At 37.4% G+C, this 23,232-nt stretch overlaps 1 protein-coding gene across 3 annotated transcripts in view; it reads left to right on the forward strand.

The window, feature by feature from the left end:
• The window catches only part of SUCO (SUN domain containing ossification factor), a 484,388-nt gene extending 465,713 nt beyond the window's left edge, over positions 1-18,675 (forward strand). For all 3 annotated transcript variants that reach the window (XM_053693235.1, XM_053693236.1, XM_053693237.1), the window contains 2 exons: positions 13,011-13,066; positions 14,986-18,675. In XM_053693235.1, coding sequence (XP_053549210.1) covers positions 13,011-13,066; positions 14,986-15,429 — 500 coding nt within the window. In that variant the 3' untranslated portion in view covers positions 15,430-18,675. The remainder of the gene's footprint in view (positions 1-13,010; positions 13,067-14,985) is intronic.
• The last annotated feature ends 4,557 nt before the right edge of the window (positions 18,676-23,232 follow it).

Raw genomic sequence — 23,232 nt, forward strand, 5'->3', positions numbered from 1 at the left:
ATAAAGTTGTAAGGAACAACATTTTTGTTTTAAAAAAACAAACGAAAACAAAAAACATTGTGGGACAACATTTTTATGTAGAAGATATCAGAAAAATTGGAACGACAATTTTCATATCTACCATACAGGTTGTCAGTTTGCTGGAAAGTTCAAGATTCTGATTCATAGGTGAAGTTGAGAGTTCTCAAGTAACCTCCGTCTGGCTTTGTGTTGTGAGGCATTGCTTCTTCTTTGCTTATTTGCTGGCAACCTCAGCCCAGTCGCGTCTTTGAAGTTTAGGGTGTGAAAAAGGTGTTGATGCTCGTTTGGTCACTGTGGGTGTTGTGTTATCCGGTAGAGGAATGTCTAGCTTGCTGCAGAAGTTTGAAAGAGCAGCAGGATCTGTGCATTCCATGAGTTTCCTGTTTCTGGCTATCTGTACTCAGACTGGGAAGCCCCATCTATATGGGATCTTGAGGGCACGGAGGTGCGTAGTCAAACGAGCAAAATCTTTTCTTTTTTGCAAAGTTCTTGGTATATCTGGATTTTCGCTCTCATGTGTGCAAAGTTCTGTTGAGCTCTAGCAAAGTTCAGGATTCTTTCTCTGTCACGAAAACTTTGGCAAAAAATTATGATATCCCTAGGAGGTTGATTCTTACCTGGTTTGGGACGTAATGATCTGTGAGCTCTCTCTAGAGGGACTTCAGGTATGATGACAGAGTTGGAAATGGCTAGGGATTGAAATAGGCCCTTCAGATAGTGTTTTGGGAATTGGTAAAGCAGGTAATTGTGATATGTCGGGTGATTCTGATGAATTTTCTTCACAATTTGGCAAGTTAAGTGGATTTCTTCTTGTTTATGTTCTTGATGTATGTATTAACAGAACTAGTGGTGGTTTTAGAGATTTGGAAGCTTTTTCCGCTTTTGTGGGTCTCTCTGCTGCGACATTGTGCAATTTGATGCAAGAAAGGATGTTAGGCAACGATATTAGGGAGATTGCGAGAGATAGTATTATCACCACTTTCAGTATCTGCCAGTAGTACTAGTCCTTCCCTGAGTTTCAGGCTTTTTCTATAACTGTGTACCACTGTAGGTGGATATTTATGAGCTGTAAATGTTGTCTTATAGCTGCTCTCTGTGCGTTATCGTGTGTGCTGTCCTTTAGCTGTTTACAGCATTTAGATGCTCAGGTCATGATAAGCAGTGTTTAGGTCAATGGCAAAGTAATAATGGGCCTAGTCAGTCTTGTTTATGCATACGGTTGCCATGCTTGAGGCCTTTCTGAATTAAGCGTTCCCACGTGGTGCTTCTTATATTGTTTTCTTATTGGGTAGTATAGTGCAAAGAGAAGCCTTTTCGTGGCTATCTATGCAGCGTTAATTTTGTGTACTATCGTTGCTTATGATGTGCAATTTATAATTTAGTTAGCTGTGCTTTACCACATCAGGTGTATTTCTCAAATGCAGGTCTTTATCTGTGCAACATGAAATGTTGGAGCTGCTGTTTTCGCATCCCGTGTTGAAAGAGGCTCTCTGTATATCTTTTACAGGGTGATTTCCGTTACCAGTGATGTGGTAGTAGCTGCAGCTCTAACATACTGGTATAGGAGCTGCATCAGCAGAAGTGCCGGTCGCGGCCTGTGGACCAGTGTCTATCAGTGCACCGGGAATTTGTCGGTAGCTTGGAAATTTTTGCTGTGTCGTCTCAGCAAGGGCTGATGCTCAAGTATCACGTCTATCGTGAAAAGGGTATGAAAAGCGGGTTGCTGCCTAGTCCGTGTCAGGAGCTTCAGTGTGGTGCGGCTATCTTGGAAGCCCGCACGCTCCACCCTCAACTCTATTTTTTTTTAATAGTTTTTATTGGAATATTCAGCATCATATAAAAGTATTGGAGATGAAACATGGAGCAGAAAAATATAGTGAAATAGAGTCCATCAGCAGTTCATACAGCATTAGAGATGCACATAGTCAGTTAGCAATTAGAAGTCCGGCTCTGACAATCTAAGGAAACAAATTAATATTCCTTTAAAACATTTCATGTCAAATTTGACCAAAAAAAAAAACCTATATAAACAATTATAAGTATTATAAATTGAGTAATGTGTCAATAAATGGATACTAAATTCTAAAAACTAAATTAAACACAACAATGAAATAAAGAATAACATGATCTCGTTTTTTATTAACCCTTTTGTGCCGGGGTTAACATTTCTACATTGGAACCACTGTTCCAATGTAAACAAATTGCAATCTCGCGATTGTGCACATGATCACGAGATTTCAATGATGGGATTGCGTCAGGGGGGTGTCCCTATGATGCTCGGCACGCCCCCCCAGACCGCTATGGACGTTGTATTCCGACCTTCAGCGCTAAAGCCCAGCAAAATTCAGACGGAATAAAATTCCCTTAACGGTGTTAAAAGGTTAAAGGGACATGAAACCCCAAATTTTTATTTCATTATTCAGATAGACAATAGAGTTTTAAAATAAATTAATTCAATTATCAAATTTGCTTAGTTTTAGATAGGTTGCGTGCACATGTTTGGAGCACTTTTTCAGATAGAAATAGGGCTTCCTTCTAGTGCTCTTGATAATGTAAAACATTGTTGCAAAACTGCTGCTATTTAGTACTGCAGACACGTGCACACTCCTGAACTTACCTTCCTGCTCTTCAACAAAGGACAATAGAACATACAATTCGAAACAACTTCTATCTATCGTTAAAGAAAAAAATGTTGGTTTTAGGTCTCTTTAATACATTATGTAATGTAATCTCCTATTATCCTCGCTAGCAACGTAACCACTGATCTCACACTTACTTATCTATTCCTGGATCTTAAGTGGGCACTATCCAAGACAGATGATATAGACGTTTCTCATGTCCTCCTCAAATCGCCAAAGGCTAGTGATGAAATTTAAAATTGAAAATAGTTAATCCAGAAACAATTTTATCCAAAACCTATTTGCATTATGGATCTGTTCTGAGAACTCCTCCTATACATTACATTACATTTACGTTGTGAACCAGCCTGCTTACATCCCAGAGATTGGTCGGAACCATGGCCATATGCACCACTTTAATTTTATTAAATAAAGTTTTGGATTTTGAATTTGATTTTACAGAGCTTGACATTTATTGATTTGGAGATTTGAAAATCATTTTCATCTCATGTGAAAAAAATATTGTGTGGTTTTAACTACTTTGGCAAGACTTACACTCTTTACTAGAGCCCTATACTCCTTGTAAGTCCAGTATTCATTGTAAAAATCTTGATGATCCAGAGCTGGCCACCTTCTTTTTCGCATTCGTAGACATCCAAAACCTCTTAATACACAAGTATAATATGTAATATCTGATTTGTGTTATTTCTTCATTATATTTTAAACTCGTACTGTAAATATATTTTGTATGTATTATTGAGTTTAACCAATTGGTGGTGCAGTTGTGCTTCATTGTGTTTGTTGGCATTTTCTGTACCGTTAAATGTACATGGTAGATAAAATCAAAAAGTATTTCCATTTTGACTAGAAATAGTTTGCAATTAACAATGCTTCTATTCTAATCCTATCAACAATTATGTAAATAGTGATAGCTTTTACTAAAAAGCATGTTTGCTGATGCACTTGTATTGCAAATGCACTCATTTTACCCCAAAGCTGCTGAAAGTTCACAGCATGGGAATAAACTGGCGTCTTCTCCGGTAGCCAAGGAGTAAGTGCAAAAAAATTGTTTAAAAATATTTACACTGCATTAACAAGTTTAATCCTCAGGAAGTCAAGTTGCACAAAATATTTAAAATTCAGGTTGAAAGAGACTTTCTTATCCTTCTTTATGAGTGAATTCATCCTCTTAAAGGGACAGTAAAGTCAAAATTAAACTTTACTGATTCAGACAGAGCATGCAGTGTTGGAAAACCTTTCAATGTACTTCTATTATTTGCTTTGTTCTCTTGGTATCTTTTGTTTAAAAGCATACCTAGGTAGGCTTTTGAGCAACAATGCACTACTGGGACCTAGCTGCTGATTGGTGACTGCTCATATATGCCGCTTGTCATTGGTCCATGTGATGTGTTCAGCTGGCTCCCAGTAATGCATGGCTGCTCCTTCAACAAAGGATACCAAGATAATGAAGCAAGTTTGATAATAGAAGTAAATTGACACGTTATATTTTCTCAGATTCATGAAAGAAATTTTTGGGTTTCATGTCCCTTTAAAGTTACAAAACTTATTTAAAGCGGCAATATTTAACTACAGAGATTGTTTTATCCCATGTCTAATATGTCTGAGATTGTTTTATCCCATGTCTAATATGTCTGAGATTGTTTTATCCCACTTCAAAACTAACATAATTTGGAAGGAAATACTATGCTATATGACGTATAACCAGGTGATCTATGGATATGAGGTTTGGGGTTTAAATCCTGTGAAATTTTCGTTTTACTCCCCAAGGCAAAACATGCTGTGATATGAGATGTCATCACAGGAAATGCGGAATGTCTGCAGAAAGAATGGTACAGATGAATGAACTGTTGGCTCTTTGCAGTGCTGCTCTGCATCAGTCTAGACTCTTCAAACAGCAAAGTGCTGATTGAAGGGAGGTCCGATAGGGAGCAGCACTGCAAAGCAGCAGTGCATTTATTGTTGACTGGCTTTTAGGTTTTATTTCACAAGACATTTTAAAAACGTAATTTCTTTTTTTCTTTTAGCTAATTTGTAATGCAATTTTCAACTGCTGCACTATATTATGAAATTAAACATTGCTTTATTCTTTAATCAATACATTGCAATATTGAACTGGTGCTTTAGTGTAACTGCCTAATTTAAAATTGAATTTTATTTAAAAATAACCTGCAGAAAATAATTTTTCATGAAAATAACCCTAATCCCCTGCCTCTGGGATAGGAAAGTCAAAATTAAACTTTATTTACTGTTTTCAGTAGGGAAATCTGTACAGAAAATGGGCTTGTTTCAAATAAGTTGTTAAATGGAGCCGTAAACTACCAAAGTTGCCGACAGCTAAAAGTATTATATTTTAGTACCAGGTTTCCATTGAAATTTTGAAATAATTTGCGAAGTATGTGCAGATGGTCTTTTCTTGTATGTGTAACTTAATGTTGAGTTAACACTTGCATCCCAATTTCGGTTTTCTCGAAAATTGCACCTTAAGAATTGTGTTGCTATGGTAACTCGACCTAACACTATAAAGGTTATGTTTAACGCCAGCCCTACTTACCTGTGATTGCCTCTATAGCACTGGTTTTCACACCTGTCATAAGGCCTCCTCAACATTCCAGATTTTCAGGATTACTCTGACTCCTTTATACAGAGTCAGGGATTTAAAGGGACATGAAACCCCATTTTTTATGATTTAGCAAGACCATAAAATTTTAAACAACTTTGCCATTTTTGCTTAATTATCTTGGTATTGTTTAACATAGTAATGTAGTAGATAAGGTTGAAGAAGACAGAAGTCCATTGAGTTCAACCTATACAGATCCTACGTGATTTACAATAAAGAAGCTGCCAATTGAGCTTGCAATTTAATATAATTAGAAGCCGACCCATTTAACACTCATCATAGCCTTGAATTCTGTTTTTTAGGCAGAAATGAACTAAACCATTTTTTAAAGATTTTCTAAGGTATTGACTTCACTACCTCCTTGGGCAATGAGTTCCACAATTGGAATGCATTAAAAAAATATTTACAATGCTGGAAATTAGATCTAATTTCCTCTAACCCTAAAGTATCCCCTTTCTCTTACATGGTGTATCCAGTCCACGGATTCATCCTTACTTGTGGGATATTCTCAATCCCTACAGGAAGTGGCAAAGAGAGCACACAGCAGAGCTGTCCATATAGCTCCCCTCAGGCTCCGCCCCCCCAGTCATTCTCTTTGCCGCTCTAACAAGTAGCATCTCCACGGGAGGGTAAAGTGAATGTGGTGTTAGATTTGTAGTTTTTATTTCTTCAATCAAGAGTTTATTTTAAAATAGTGCCGGTTTGTACTATTTACTCTGAGGCAGAAAGTGATGAAGATTTCTGCTGAGAGGAAAACGATTTTAGCATGTTGTAACTAAAATCCATTGCTGTTCTCACACAGGACTGTTGAGTACCGGAGAACTTCAGTTGGGGGGAACAGTTTGCAGGCTTAACTGCTTAAGGTATGCTCAGTCACTTTTTTTCTAACAAGACTTGGTAATGCTAGAAGACTGACAGAAATCCCCATGTGGGAAGGTAAGCCATATTCTGAGACTCAGTATAGAAGGGTGGCTTAGTTAAAGGGCTTAAATCACTGGTGGACACTGTTATGGGGAAAATCGATTATTTTATTACTATAATCTGATATTTGCACAAGTGTTTATTATGTTTGAAACACTTTTTGTTTTTTTTTATACGCCTGGCATATTTTTAGACACCTAATTTGGCTTAGGAAGGCCCCACAACTCCGAAGTGAAGAGGGAGGGGGCCTAATTTTCGCGCCTCAGTTGCGCAGTTCTTTTGCAAGACAGCTTCATGCAGCTTCACGTGTAGAGTCCAGAGATTGCACGAGGACTCCAGGGAGGCTTATTTTCGTCCAAAACTAATCCCCAAGGAAGGTAGGGCCACAGCAGAGAGACTGTGGCATGGTGCTGTAGTGTGTTAAACCGGTGGCCAACTTCAATTTGCTCCGGTTTGGGCAATAAGGGGTTAATTGTATTGAAACTTAGTGTGCAATCATTTCAAAGCATTAGGATCATATGTTTTTTTTGAGATTTGGTAAAAAAGTGTGCGCTTTTTATTATTTAAAGGCACAGTACAGTTTTTAAAAAAAGTGTTTTTTACTGTATTTGAGTGCTGTCTAAGTCTGTCTAACATGTCTGAGCCTACAGATAGACCCTGTTCTATGTGTTTAAAAGCCATGGCGGTACCCCCATTGCATTTGTGTTTAAAGTGTGCTAAGTTATCTAAACATTTTAATGACCATGCAGTGACACTTAAAAATGTAGCCCAAGATGATTCTTTGACGGAAGGTAATGAGGATCGTCCTCCTTCCTCTCCCCATGTGTCGACACCAGTTACGCCCGCGCAAGCGTTGCCTAGTACCTCTAGCGCATTGGCCCCTATTACATTACAACAATTAGCAGCAGTCATGGATAATTCCCTTGCGTCCTTTCTATCCAAACTGCCAGTTTTTCCAAAGAAACGTGATAGCTCAGTTTTAAGAAGAGGATGAGCAATCAGAAGCTTTGGATAATTTATCTGTTGTACCCTCACAACACTCTGAAGTGGCAGTGAGGGATGGTCTGTCCGAGGGAGAAATTTCTGACACAGGAAAAGTTTCTCAGCGGGCAGAGTCAGATTCCTTAGCTTTTAAATTTAAGCTGGAACACCTCCGCGTCCTGCTTAAGGAGGTTTTAGCTACGCTGGATGATTGTGACCCCATGGTGGTCCCAGAAAAATTGTGTAAAATGGACAGGTTTTTAGAGGTCCCTGTATACACTGATGCGTTTCCGATCCCGAAGAGGGTGACGGATATTGTGACTAGGGAGTGGGAGAGACCAGGTGTACCTTTTGTTCCCCCCCCTATCTTTAAGAAAATGTTCCCCATAAATGATCCCAGGCGGGACGCGTGGCAGACGTTCCCTAAGGTAGAGGGAGCAGTTTCAACACTTGCTAAGTGTACAACTATACCAATAGAAGACAGTTGTGCTTTTAAAGACCCTATTGATAAAAAATTGAAAGGTTTGCTGAAGAAAATATTTGTTCAGCAAGGTTTCCTTCTTCAGCCAATTGCCTGCATTATTCCTGTAACTACTGCAGCGGCTTTTTGGTTTGAGGCGCTGGAGGAGTCGCTCCAGAGGGAGACTTCATATGACGAAGTCATGGATAGAATTCATGCTCTAAAGCTGGCTAATTCTTTTATCACTGATGCCACTTTCCAATTAGCTAAGTTAGCGGCGAAAAATTCGGGTTTTGCCATTATGGCGCGAAGAGCGCTTTGGCTAAAATCATGGTCGGCTGACGTGTCGTCCAAAACAAAGTTACTAAACATTCCTTTCAAGGGAAAGACCCTTTTTGGTCCCGAGTTGAAAGAAATTATAGCGGATATCACTGGGGGGAAGGGCCATGCCCTCCCGCAGGATAGACCGTTTAAGGCCAAAAACAAGGCTAATTTTCGCTCCTTTCACAACTTCAGGAGCGGACCTGCTGCAACCTCTGCTGTCGCAAAGCAAGATAACGTTTCACAGCCCAAAGCAACCTGGAAACCCTTGCAGGGCTGGAATAAGGGTAAACAGGCCAAGAAGCCTGCGCCTGCTAACAAGACAGCATGAAGGGGTAGCCCCCGATCCAGGACCGGATCTAGTAGGGGGCAGACTTTCTCTCTTTGCTCAGGCTTGGGCAAGAGATGTTCCAGATCCCTGGGCATTAGAAATTGTTGCTCAGGGGTATCTTCTAGAATTCAAGGACTCTTCCCCCAAGGGGAAGGTTCCACATTTCTCGTTTGTCTTCAGACCAGACAAAGAAACAGGCGTTCTTACGCTGCGTAGAAGATCTTCTAAAGATGGGAGTGATATACCCAGTTCCAATTGCAGAACAAGGACTGGGTTTTTACTCAAACCTGTTTGTAGTTCCCAAAAAGGAAGGAACTTTCAGGCCAATCCTGGATCTAAAAATTCTAAACAAATTCCTCAGAGTTCCATCTTTCAAAATGGAAACAATTCGGACAATCTTGCCGATGATCCGGGAAGGTCAATATATGACTACTGTGGATCTAAAGGATGCGTACCTACATATTCCTATCCACAAAGATCATCATCAGTTCCTAAGGTTCGCTTTTCTGGACACGCATTACCAGTTCGTGGCCCTTCCTTTCGGGTTGGCCACCGCTCCCAGAATTTTCACAAAGGTGCTAGGGTCCCTTCTTGCGGTACTAAGACCGCGGGGCATTGCAGTAGCACCTTACCTAGACGACATCTTAATACAGGCGTCATCTTTTCACAGAGCCAAGGCTCATACGGACATTGTTCTGGCCTTTCTAAGGTCTCACGGGTGGAAGGTGAACGTAGAAAAGAGTTCTCTGTCCCCGCTCACAAGGGTTCCCTTCCTGGGAACACTAATAGACTCGGTAGAAATGAAAATATTTCTGACAGAGGTCAGGAAGTCAAAGCTTTTAGCTACTTGCCGAGTTCTTCATTCCATTCCTCGGCCTTCTGTGGCTCAGTGTATGGAGGTAATCGGATTACCTGTCTCAGGGAATGAGCTTCCGCAGACCGGAGTGGATCATTGTCACGACCGATGCCAGTCTGTTAGGCTGGGGTGCGGTCTGGGACTCCCTGAAAGCTCAGGGTCTATGGTCTCGGGAAGAATCTCTTCTCCCGATAAACATTTTGGAACTGAGAGCGATATTCAATACGCTCCAGGCATGGCCTCAACTAGCGGAGGCCAAATTCATCAGATTTCAGTCGGACAACATCACGACTAGCGTACATCAATCATCAGGGAGGAACAAAGAGTTCCCTAGCGATGAAGGAAGTAACCAAGATCATCAAATGGGCGGAGGATCACTCCTGCCATCTATCTGCAATTCACATCCCAGGAGTAGACAACTGGGAGGCGGATTTTCTGAGTCGTCAGACTTTCCATCCGGGGGCGTGGGAACTCCACTCAGAGGTTTTTGCTCAGCTGACCCAGCTATGGGGCATTCCGGAATTGGATCTGATGGCGTCCCGTCAGAACACCAAACTTCCCCTTTACGGATCCAGGTCCAGGGATCCCAAGGCGGCATTGATAGATGCTTTAGTAGCGCCTTGGTCATTCAGTCTAGCTTATGTCTTTCCACCGTTTCCTCTTCTCCCTCGGCTAGTAGCCAGAATCAAACAGGAGAAGGCTTCGGTAATTCTGATAGCGCCTGCGTGGCCATGCAGGACTTGGTATGCAGACCTAGTGGACATGTCATCGGTTCCACCATAGAAACTGCCATTGAGGCAGGATCTTCTAATACAAGGTCCATTCAAGCATCCAAATCTAGTTTCTCTGCAACTGACTGCTTGGAGATTGAACGCTTAATTCTAGCTAAGCGTGGGTTCTCTGAATCAGTTATAGATACTCTGATCCAGGCCAGAAAGCCTGTCACCAGAAAAATTTACCATAAGATATGGCGGAAATATCTTTGTTGGTGTGAATCCAAGGGTTACTCGTGGAGTAAGATTAGGATTCCAAGGATATTGTCTTTTCTCCAAGAAGGATTGGAGAAAGGTTTGTCAGCTAGTTCTTTAAAGGGACAGATATCTGCTCTGTCTATCCTGTTACACAAGCGTCTGGCAGCTGTACCAGATGTTCAGGCGTTTGCACAGGCCCTAGTTAGAATCAAGCCTGTCTACAAACCAATGGCTCCTCCATGGAGTCTAAATTTAGTTCTTTCAGTTCTTCAAGGGGTTCCGTTTGAACCTTTACATTCCATAGATATTAAGTTATTATCTTGGAAAGTTTTGTTTTTGGTAGCTATTTCTTCTGCTCGAAGAGTTTCTGAATTGTCTGCTTTGCAGTGTAATTCTCCCTATCTGGTGTTCCATGCAGATAAGGTTGTTTTGCGTACCAAACCTGGTTTCCTTCCAAAAGTGGTTTCTAATAAGAATATTAACCAGTAAATCATTGTTCCTTCTCTGTGCCCTAATCCAGTTTCGAAGAAGGAACGACTGTTACACAATCTTGATGTGGTTCGGGCTTTAAAATTCTATTTAAATGCAATTAAAGACTTCAGACAAACATCATCCTTGTTTGTTGTCTCTTCTGGTAAGAGGAGAGGTCAGAAAGCGACTGCTACCTCTCTTTCCTTCTGGCTGAAAAGCATCATCCGATTGGCTTATGAGACTGCTGGACAGCAGCCTCCTGAATGAATTACAGCTCATTCCACCAGAGCTGTGGCTTCCACATGGGCTTTCAAGAATGAGGCTTCTGTTGAACAGATTAGTAGGGCAGCGACTTGGTCTTCACTGCATACATTTGCCAAATTTTACAAATTCGATACTTTTGCTTCTTCGGAGGCTATTTTTGGGAGAAAGGTTTTGCAAGCAGTGGTGCCTTCCGTTTAGGTTACCTGACTTGTTCCCTCCCTTCATCCGTGTCCTAAAGCTTTGGTATTGGTATCCCACAAGTAAGGATGAATCCGTGGACTGGATACACCATGTAAGAGAAAACAGAATTTATGCTTACCTGATAAATTACTTTCTCTTACGGTGTATCAAGTCCACGACCCGCCCTGGCAATTAAGTCATGTTCAAATGTATTTTTGTAAAACTACAGTCACCACTGCACCCTATGGTTTCTCCTTTTTCTCCTAACCGTCGGTCGAACGACTGGGGGGGGGCGGAGCCTGAGGGGAGCTATATGGACAGCTCTGCTGTGTGCTCTCTTTGCCACTTCCTGTAGGGATTGAGAATATCCCACAAGTAAGGATGAATCCGTGGACTGGATACACCGTAAGAGAAATTAATTTATCAGGTAAGCATAAATTCTGTTTTTGTCACAAACAATTGTCTTGGAAAAACAGTGCTTCTGCCAACTTTGTATAATGGCCTTAAATATATTTGTATAAAGTAATATGTCTCTCAAGTGACTTTTTCTAGTGTAGAGACCAAATTTGGCTAACCTGTCCTTATAGTTTAAATCCTCCATTTTCCTCATTAGTTTTTGTTGCCCTTCTCTGAATTTTTTATGCCCTTTTTTTTAAATTTGTTCCCAAAACTGTACTCCATATTCATGGTGAGGCTTTACCAGGGATTTATATAGCAACAGAATTATGCTTTTGTCCATTTCATATACCATATGTCTCTTTCAACACATGCTAGTATCTTATTAGCATTAAAAGCCGCTGCTTTGCACTGTGCACTCATTTCTAGCTTATCTGTAAATACGTCTAAATCCTTCTCTTCCTCTGTTTTGCCAAGTCTAGTCTCATTTTAATAATAGGCGGCCTGTATATTTTTACTTCCAAAATGTAGAACCTTGCATTTACCAGTATTAAATCACATTTTCCATTTGCCATCCATTTATTCAAATTGTTTTGTAAATCCTTTACTGTGCAATTACATCCTGCACCGACCTAATCACCTTGTTGAAGGAGCAGCAATTCAGTACTAGGGAGCTAGCTGAAGACACCTGAACAGATGCCAATGACAAGAGTGATATATGTGCTGTCACCAATTAGCAGTTACCTCACAGTATTTCACTTCTGTTCTTGAGCCTACTCAACAAACAGTACCAAGAGAATTAGGCAAATTAAATAAATATGAGTAAATTGGAGAAGTTGTTTAACATTGAATGCTCTATCTGAATCATGAAAGTTTAATTTCTATATAGACTATAGCTATGGATATGACTGTATATGGGACAACACATCCCTGACTTGTTGTTCCAGGGGCACTTTTCATTAATTCAGTTGCTTGTGTTAAATGAGTCGCCTTTTAATGGGATTAATTTAAGCTCAACTAGAGCTTTTTTGTAAGTTTATTAGATATGTACAGGTTGAACTCGATGGACTTCGGTCTTTTTTCAACCTCATCTACTATGTTACATACCCTTTTGAACAGGTTATATGCTGCAAAGCATGATAAGGCCACTTTTATCCTCCTATGCATGCATTTGCAGGGAAGCTACGCAGGATCCTTTTGTAATGTTCTAATTATTATTATAACTGTAAGTCAGAAAATGTACTGACCTTTTCAAATAAAGGTTTTTGTTTTGTTTTTGCATTTATGTCCCGTTTGTGCTGCACAAATTGTAGGGGTGTTTAAGTACTAGCATAAATAGGCTTAGAATAACACATCACCACACTTGAACTAGATATGGGAATCACTGTTATAAATCTGTTAAATATTTTTTTTATGTTTACATTCGTATTAATCATAAGGCCCCATAGTGTATCAATATTTATTGGTGGGCTAAGAGTTAACATAAGCAACTTAAGTATTTTTCTGAATTAACGCATGCTTAATACTTTACAAAAATGTTATTGTATTTTTAATATAAACACATCTCTTTCTATATTTTAGTGGCTCCAGATGACTTTTACATTGTTGAACCATTGAAGTTTTCACCAGAGAAAAAGGTATGTACCTTATTACTTTTATTTGATCAATGCACTTAACCAGTTGCCTTATGCAGTGCACACATTTGATATAATGCAGCTCGTATTCCAGAATGAAATAACCAGATACTTTAATGTGTGGCTAAATTTGAGGGCAACCAAGAGCGTAAGCAGTGAGAGACAAGTTTTAGAGAGAGCAAAGAGGATTGAGGAATGGGAGATCAAGAAGAATACCTAAGCTTCAAGTTATCAAATTCCCATATAAAAATGCAGAGCATCTCCAACCAGCACTAGTACAGAGTTAAAATAGGAGAACAGCTTTAAAGAAAGATGCAAGCACAAGGAGAAAATCAATATGTTTTTAGTAACCATGTTTTTGTATTTGTGCATATTAGTTTAATGTATACATGAGTATTTGGCAGCTTTAAAGGGACATTAAACCCAACAATTTTCTTTTATAATTCAGACAGAGCACACACATTTAAACAATTTTCCAATGTACCTCTTTTATCTAATTTGCTTTATTTTCTTTGTATTCTTTGTTTAAAAGCATATATAGATAGGCTCTGAAGCTGGGAGTTGGCTGCTGATTGGTGGCTGCACATATATACCTCTTGTGATTGGCTTACCAATGTGTTCAGCTAGTTCTCAGTAGTGCATTGCTGCTTCTTCAAGAAAGGATTCCAAGAGAATGAGGCAAAATTGATGTAAATTGGAGTTTAATGTCCCTTTAACTGTTGAATGTGGAAGAAGGCAGCCCCTCATTGACATTGTCTCTTTTCTTAGCCAGATTTATGCTTATGAAAAATCACCATACTAAGATTTGGATTTTCACAGATCTTAGTGTGGTGATCTGTCACAAACATAAATACGGATCTGAAAAGAGCCATAGTCAACAAGGGGCAGCCTATTTCTGCATCCAGCAGCTAACGAAGCTGCCGAATGTCCATGTCTAGTTTAATGTCCCTTTAACAATAAATCAATTGAATTAATTTAAGGCCCATTATGTTGACTGGTCTGTTTTTGGAGTCTAATTTTAAGACCATGCCCTTTCTTTCTCTGTCTCTCAAATTAGTTTATGGGTAGAACCTAACGTAAAGAGATTTCTGCAACTCCAGATGTCACCAGTAATTAATATGGTTCTATTACAAGAGTGAAAATTGTATTTATCCTGATTTTGTTTGCGTTCCATTGGTGGCTCATTTAGTATGATGCTAGGCATACCCCCCATTTAGATTTCCATTGCATAAAAGTAGGAGGGTGCAGACGCTAAAACTCAGTGCTGTTAGGACAGCATGGAACGTCCGAATGGCATCTAGGGGTTTAAAGAAAAAAGACTATATATCCAGCCTATTTAAAAGTCAATAAACCTAAATATTGTTTTATATATATATATATATATATATATATATATATATATATATATATATATATATAATTTATTTAATCCACATCCCTCTAATCATGGGTGCTGCCATTTTGTGAACCTGTGTTACACTGCAGGTTTCTGCACATTCATCTGCACTGAAATGTAGTGAAAGGACATATAAACATGGTGGCATCCATGACTAGAGGGTAGTGGGGAATAGCCTCAATACTGTGCTTATAACATGTATTTAGTGTTTAATGTCTCTTTAACCCTGGAATTCTTCCATTGTTAGTGTTGTTTTTCTTTAGAACCATAACTTTTAATCTTCTACAATTTAGTTCTATTTCATGGTCTTATGATCTAGAATTCCTTTTTCCGTAAAATTCATCTTTAAAGAGTACCTTAAAATTGTTGTATGATTTAATTTGAATTGTCTTTTATTCAGTAAAGTGTAGAAACTATGGTTCTAAAGTATTTATGTATTATTTAGAAAAATCTGGAGATAAATGTCTAATCTAATTTCAACACATTTTGTTCTTTTTTGTTTCCTTTTTAATTCTTTTTACTATAGAAAAAGCGTTGTAAGTACAAAAGTGCAAAGATTGAGACTTTGAAGCCACTTGATCCATTGAAAGCACTTCCTAATGGGGATATTAAAGCAAAGAAAGACTTTACAAACCAGAGGGATTTTTCAAATATGGGAGAGGTGTATCACTCTTCCTATAAGGGCCCTCCGTCTGATGGCAGCTCCGAAACATCATCCCAATCAGAGGAGTCCTATTTCTGTGGCATTACTACCTGTACAACCTTGTGCAATGGCCAGCCACAGAAGACAAAAACTGAGAAGAGAGCCATTAAACGTAGGCGTTCTAAACTTCAGGACCAAGGAAAGTTTATTAAAACCCTAATACAGACTAAATCGGGATCTATGCCCAGTCTGCATGACATTATAAAAACCAACAAAGATCTGACAGTAGGGACCTTTGGCGTAACAACTATTTCTGGTCATCTCTAACCATGTGGTTTTCCTTTTTTCTCACCGGGTACACTTTTGTTTATTTACAATCTCTGAAACTGAGAAGATAATGATGGAAATTTGGGGTTATAGATTGGTGGAAAGTATTTTTGTCAGTCTGTGAAAAGAATTGGAACAAAACCGACTAGCTGATATATTATTAGTCTTCGGGTTATAAAGAGGATCATCTCCAGTTCCAGGACAATATGTATGCAAGGAAATGGAGCGGTGTTTTTAGGTTTTCTTTTTTTTTTTCTTGGAAACTTTTTATTTAGGATATTTTTTCACAGTTTAATTACTGGGGAAATAACATTTTAAAACCCATTTTGTTGGGTGAAACAGGGACTAAAGATCGGTCTATCTCCCCATAACCCCCCTGACTTTGTTCCTGTGTGTGCACCTTCCCATATTTATGTGCCTTCTGTCTATTTATAATGCTACTGTAGGGAAAAGCACCAAGTGTGAATGCAAGAATTTGATGTAAGGTTTCCTTTTCTTTCACTCGAGGTTCAGAATTACAATAAAACATTAAGGCCATTTCCTGGAGAAAATGTTAAAAAAAATTACATTGTGTAAACAGAGAACAGTTATTTATAAAGAAAAACTAACATATCTCCATTTACAGATGTTGATTAAATTTTTTTAAATGCACATCTTAAAACGATTAAAGCACCATAATGTAACAACTGTCTGCGTTAGACTTTTGTTATATTATGAGTGCGAAATCTAAACCCATTGGCTGCCTGAGCAGCTACTCGGATTTTTAGGAGTCAAGATGCTAAAAAGTTTGATTCTAAAATTACACTGCATTGTGCTATAGTGGGTTGTCCAATGGAAAAGTAAAACAAAAACATCTACAATATAAAACACAGACATTGTCAGAAATATTTACAACTTTTTTTTCAGTTTATGAAATACAGGGAAGGGTGCAGTTATTTTAATATTTAGACCTAAAATATATTTTCTGATTATTTTTTTTAACAGTACTTTGCACTTTAACTACATAACCAAAACAACACTAGAGCAGCTTTATTTATTTTATAACCTAGTAATAGAATGTTAAAAGCAGGTAAAGTGCTGATGATGAAACACTTAGAAAGAGAGAGAAAACCTTGACTTTTTTTTATTTTTTTTTATTAAAGCTGGTCTTAAAGACCTCAACATGATACATTGTGTGAGGTCTACTAATCTTGCAGAACATATAAATTACCTAACAAACACTTCTAAATCGTATAACTGTGAGAAGTGAGGAACACGTTTACAATGTGATTCAGCCCTGGCAGCTTAGAGGCCAACCAATAACAATCTTACATTTAGAACGTTACAGAAATGATGACAAACAAATGTAAAATTATTAACATTTTATAATACTTGTGTGCAGTTCCCTTTTTTTTAAGGAATATTACATGACATAAGTCATGTTTAACATACACAGTAATGCACTTTGTTTCAATACAACCAATTTATCTGTTTGCAAAAATGTTTCTTATAATGGCTGTCGCTGCTTTTGTTTTACCATGCACACAATCTCCCAAATATATAGATATAGTTTGTTTTTGTGCACATTAACCTTACATTGGCTCCAAGTGGTGCTGTGAGAGTGAACTTTGCATGACCTACCACTGTATACTAGGTGGGTCTTGTGCAGAGAGTAAATGATCTATATATAGTTTTCAATCAGTCTGCTGATCCCACATAAAGTTTTAGCTGTATTTAACATAAAAAAATGCTTTAAAAGCCTTTTATTTGACAGACCTAGAAGGACATCTTAATTGCATTGTAAGATATATATATTTTAAATTTAAAGTAAAAATTTTAAGGTTTGAATTTTCTTTTCTGCACAGACATTCCATAATTGGAGCATTGCAAATCTTTTTTATTTTTCTAAACATAAATACAAATTCCCAAGCTAAAATAGAAATCCTAACTATCTATGTTCGTTCAAAGCTACCTCTAACAGAATTCTGGAGCTCTTCACCAATCAAAAGTTAAGCTACTTCAAAGTGCTTCCACTCGCTTTAATTCATCTTTTTTTCCGAAATCTAAACAATTATAAGCTTTATAAACTACTATTTTAATTCTCATATATGCAGTCCGTTTTTTATGGGAGGTTTTTACACAGCATTAGGTGGCCGTCACTCTGTCATACGCCCACTAAATAAACTGAGCATGCTTGATTTTCTTATTCATCGGCTTAAACATCTTGCGCGCTCCCGTAACCGTTAATTTACGTCTTTGATTCACAATAGTAAACACTGAATATTGTGATTTATTGTTTACATTGTGACGTTGTTGTTTCGCACATGCGCTAAATTCATTACAAGGTGAAGTTGCTATTTGTTCATGCATGCGCAAAGCTGGTCTCACGGGAGCGTGCCTTCAGTTGTGACGTAGGGAGCAGGTGGGACCGCTCTATAGTCTAAGGCGATATCAAAGCAGGAAGTGGGAGATGGGAGGAGCGAGGAACAGTAAGAGATATTTTTTTTTAAGATTGCGATCTCTTACTAACATTTATATTGAAGGTTTAAAAAGTTAGCAGCTAAGCTTAACAATGGATAGGCTTCATATAAAGTGCAAGAGATTTACTCAAATTTACCATCACTTTAAATTTTCCACCGCTGTCTGATGACTGCTGCTTGATAAATACTGACTGCAGGTTCTCTTGTGAGAACCTGCAGTCGTAGTGCAGGTGAAGGCTTGATAAATCGAGCCCTAATAGAGATATTGAGGTAAAAAATTAAATGTGCAAATGTGCTTTTTAGATTTAAATAGAAACATGTTTGCATTATACTTCCATTATCAAAAAAAATTCTATTTTTCAGTGGCGTACGCACATATTCTGTGAAGGCTGTGCACCAGTGTTCAAATACTATACCCTCTCAGAGTCAGCATTGACTTGTATGACACAAATGAAACCTTCCCAGACACAATGCACACTGCATCCAGCTCTCTGAGTTTGAATATTGGTGCACAGGCCCTGACAGCATATATGTGTATGCCACTAAAAAACAGTACTAACTAATTTCAGGCCTCTATTTAAAATCAAAATACCCAGTGTACATTTAAATTTTGACCTTTCTATCCCTTTAATTGTCCCCTAAAAAGAAAATTGTTTTACTCCCAAACTTGGAATTATAAATAGCCCAGTGCTTAATTATTTATGGCCATAATTTGTATTTTTAATTTTGTTTTATGCATGATTGTTTTAGATTACAGTGAAAAAATAAATGACTCCCACTCAACAAATTGGTCCATCCCCATTTATGTAAAGTGAAGTGTCATCTATAGTACGCTGCTGGTTGCACTGACCAAACTCTAGCCATGTCCCATGGGCACTAAAATTAAAGTGTTATTTTAGGTAGTCAAAAAATAGATTATTGCTTGATTTGACCAAATACTATAACACTACATTTGGTGATTTCTTATAAGTGGGAAAGGACAGTTGCCTTGAGATTCTACACTAAGCTTTTTAAGCTGTTTATTTAATTCTCTAATTCTTTACCCTGCTGTTTTTGAAAGTATTTAAGTATTATTTGCTGCTAGTTAAAAAAAAAAAGTACTGTGTTATGTTTCAGAATGTTGTTCCTTTTTAATATATATTTAGGGTGCCTGCTCTCAATTTACTTTTATGAAAATGTTCTATGACATAGATAAAATATAAAAGAAGGAAAGATCTTTCTTACTATTTTATAGTACCAGCAGCTTACAACCTCTACAAGTGCATGCTTTTTTTTCTTTTCTTGAAGCAGAGTATACTTTAACTTTTAACTTGTATTTCTGTACTCTATATTATGGCAGTTCTTTAATTTTATTTTCTTTTTTTTAATATTTTTTTAAGCATACGCTTTCTAACAAATGTTCCATGATCCTTTGTACACTGAAGAGCAGTGACTCAAATAGTAGCTTGATGCTTACCGTAGAATTTAAGAGACAGCAGTGAAAAAACCCATGACCTACTTAGATAACGGAAACATATTCAACAGAACAGCATGGTCAGAGAGGGGTCTGTAGCTAAAATTTCAGAGGGCCATAGCTTTTCTGTGCAGCATCTTAGTATAATATAAATTAAACCTTGGCAATGTTGCCGGTGATTTTGGCCCTTCTAATGCCTAAAATAGCCCAGCATATGCAAATCCCCACACCAGTGTAGCACATACAGAATATTACCAAATCTTCTCTTTGCAACATGTCCATTATGTATAAAAAGCGTGTTATTTAGACAAAATATTATCATTCGCACCTGTAATTTGGACAACCCTGGTTTCAAATATAATACAGCTTTTTATACGGGTCCAAATGGAAGTGAATTAGGTTGTGAGGTACAGATTTCCGAAAGAATTACTGAAAATTCTTCGCAGTTGAGGTATAAAGATTTAAACAGTCACTTAAATGATGAATACATCATCTATGAACAATATTCAGGTTGCCCAAAAAAATAGTTTTCTGTACTTTTTTTATTTTAATGTCCACATTTTTAAAACTTTTGGCTGTTTCTGTTTAGTATTACTATTTTATATATATATATATATATATATATATATATATATATATATATATATATATATATATATATATATAAATGTCATGGTTATGTTTGATATTAAATTGTACTACTATTAAAAAGGTTTTCTTTAACATTTTTAAATTATTATTATACAGGTTCCACACCTACTTGATGGTCAAAAGCCATTGCTATACTACAGTAAGCTGCAAAGCGTGTGTATCTCTTCAGAACCTATTCTGTATTTTAAATTGATGTCTGTCCAAGCTGCTATTATAGTGATATCACCGCCACTCAGCACATGGGATGTAGCTTACTAATGCAACAGGAGGGAGCTTTGTGTTGTTAAGAGACGCCTAAAGGGGGTGATTACATAAAACGTTAAAACAATATTTTTTAACAGCCATATATTAAGAAAATATTTATAAAGGCATTGCCTATTTAACCCTGTTATTTATTTAAACCATTATTGGTCAGCTCCTTTTTTTGCAATAGCACTAAAAACAAAATTGTCTATGCTGAACTGTTATTCTTTTCAATGCAGATATGAAGATAATGTCATCAAAGTAAGGAATTTCTCTAACACAATAGCAGTCTAGATATCTGCTTTACCATACAACACCCCAGCACATATTGTCTTATGTTTTATTTATTTAAAAAAAAAAATCTCAAATGGCAACTTTATAATAGATTATTCCAGGAAATGGCCTAAATGTAAGTTGTAAGTACATTATTATTTTCTATTCATTCTCTTAAGTGAAAGTTTTGGTATGTCATTTACATTGATTTCAGCACTTTTTTATGGTGAGCCTTGTATGTTTGTGATAACTGTATGTTTACCTGTAAGATTGCAGATGGAAGTTTTCTTTGGAAACCCCTCAGCACTTAAGGTTTTTTTTTTACGTTTGATGCTTTCAGTTTAGTTTATTGTCACACCATAAAGTTGCTTCTTTTCAGAGTGAGAATATTTTTTGTGTTCGTCTACATTATATGCAGACAATTTGAGCACATTGACCTTAATTTTTCCATCAGGTCTATATGAAAATGAGCAAAATGATGCATTCAAGTTCCTTTTTTTTTTTACAGCTTACTTATGTTGTGAAATACAGTTGTAACTCCAGAGCCTTAGTGCAATTTAGAAACTGTGAATTTACAAATAAATCTGAACACTTGTATTTACTCTGTGTTTTCAATTTCTTATGCTTTTTTTAAAGACACTGGGGATTTCTTTTATTTGCACAATAAACAAAAATTGGATTTGGAAGAAAATGAAATGTGATGCTGATGTATGCTGTGAGATGTCCTAATAGTCTTTTAACCCAGTCTGTGCTCTAGTCCAGATATACTGAATATCTGGCCTGTTAGTGTGCTCTGTGGACTGGAATTTAAAATTGAGAAACAATGTTGTGACTGATATAGATCAGGAAATGCAGAAGATCAGCTTCTGCTGTCCTACAGACCAATAAATGATAACACCAGTCCTTCGGGAACAGTAAAAGGAAAAGCCCTATTGTGGGATGTTTTTAAGACAAAACAAATTATTACTTAAAGTGCCGTGATACCCAAATTTTGAAACACTTGAAAGTGATGCAGCATTGCTGTAAAAAGCTGACTATGTAATATCACCTGAACATCTCTAAGCATAAAGCATAACCTAATTTTTAACTTAAACTTAATAATAATAATAATAATTCTCCCAATTCTCATGGAAGCAGCTTTTGTGCTTCTTAACAGCTGTTGGAACATACATAGGGCGTAACCCTTTGAGTTGTTCATAGTATTAACGATAAGTAAAATCCCCATAATATATTTTATCAGCCATTCTTGGGCTACAGTAGATTAAGTAGGACTAAAAAGGGGAAAGCTAAAGAAAATAAGGGAAAAGACCACTTTTGGGTCTAGAGTCTATAATGGTCAATTTTAACAATTGGGGAACCACCCTATATTGTACTTTAGAAAATGGACAGTAATAGCCTTGTATATTGTAAAAGAGGAATACAAGACTATGTGGGAACCAGCAAATGCTATTTCAATAAGTAGATAGTATGAGGGATAATGAATGCCTGCGTATATAAATAATATATGAAGTCCTGCGATAGAGGGGTGAAAAGGATGGGGCAATTCCCTACTAGTTCTGGGATGAACAGGTACCATCTGAGAAGAGTGTTAGTGGTCAGTGTGGGGAATTAAGGTGTGCCATCTTGGCCGCAGATAGCACATCATCCAATTAGGATAAATTAGAGTGACAGACTAACCATATGTAGGTCTCTACCATCTATGCAGGGCTAATAATATTCTAGTATATAACAGGATAGTATTATGTTGCACAAATATATAGTTGGTCCGGTAGTACAGTATGTGGTTATGCATGAGTCTACTGTATCTAAGACTGTAGCTCAAATTGAACAATTAACTTAAACATATTAATGACATAAACAGTAAACAGAACTGGAATAATAAGAAAAATGAAAAACACAAGTAAACCGCTCATATCACTGCCTTCCACTCATGTAAAATAAGCAGGAAATCTTTAGGAGGACATAGTGTGACATGAGTATATGTTATGGCTATTTCTTTCATGTAATTGGCAAGAGTCCATGAGCTAGTGACGTATGGGATATACATTCCTACCAGGAGGGGCAAAGTTTCGCAAACCTCAAAATGCCTATAAATACACCCCCCACTACACCCACAATTCAGTTTTACAAACTTTGCCTCCTATGGAGGTGGTGAAGTAAGTTTGTGCTAGATTTCTTTTATTTAAGACACTCTCAGCTATGGTTTGGCACTTTATATGTAAAGTTCTAATTATATGTTTTGTACTTATATTTGCCATGATTCAGGTTCATCAGTATATTTCCTTCTAACAGACTAGACTAACAGAATCAGTTTCATTTTGGGAAATGCATTAAAAAAAAAAAAAAAATTCTAACATGAAAATTTTTCAAATTGACTTTCTTTCTCTTGTTAAGTGTATCCAGTCCACGGATCATCCATTACTTATGGGATATTAACTCCTCCCCAACAGGAAGTGCAAGAGGATTCACCCAGCAGAGCTGCTATATAGCTCCTCCCCTAACTGCCATTACCAGTCATTCTCTTGCACCCAACGAATAGATAGGATGTGTGAGAGGACTGTGGTGATTATACTTAGTTTCATACCTTCAATCAAAAGTTTGTTATTTTATAATAGCACCGGAGTGTGTTATTCCTTCTCTGGTAGAATTTGAAGAAGAATCTACCTGAGTTTTTCTATGATTTTAGCCGGAGTAGTTAAGATCATATTGCTGTTTCTCGGCCAT

This window comes from Bombina bombina, chromosome 10 (genome assembly GCF_027579735.1).
Source record: "Bombina bombina isolate aBomBom1 chromosome 10, aBomBom1.pri, whole genome shotgun sequence".
Classification (NCBI taxonomy): Eukaryota; Metazoa; Chordata; class Amphibia; order Anura; family Bombinatoridae; genus Bombina; species Bombina bombina.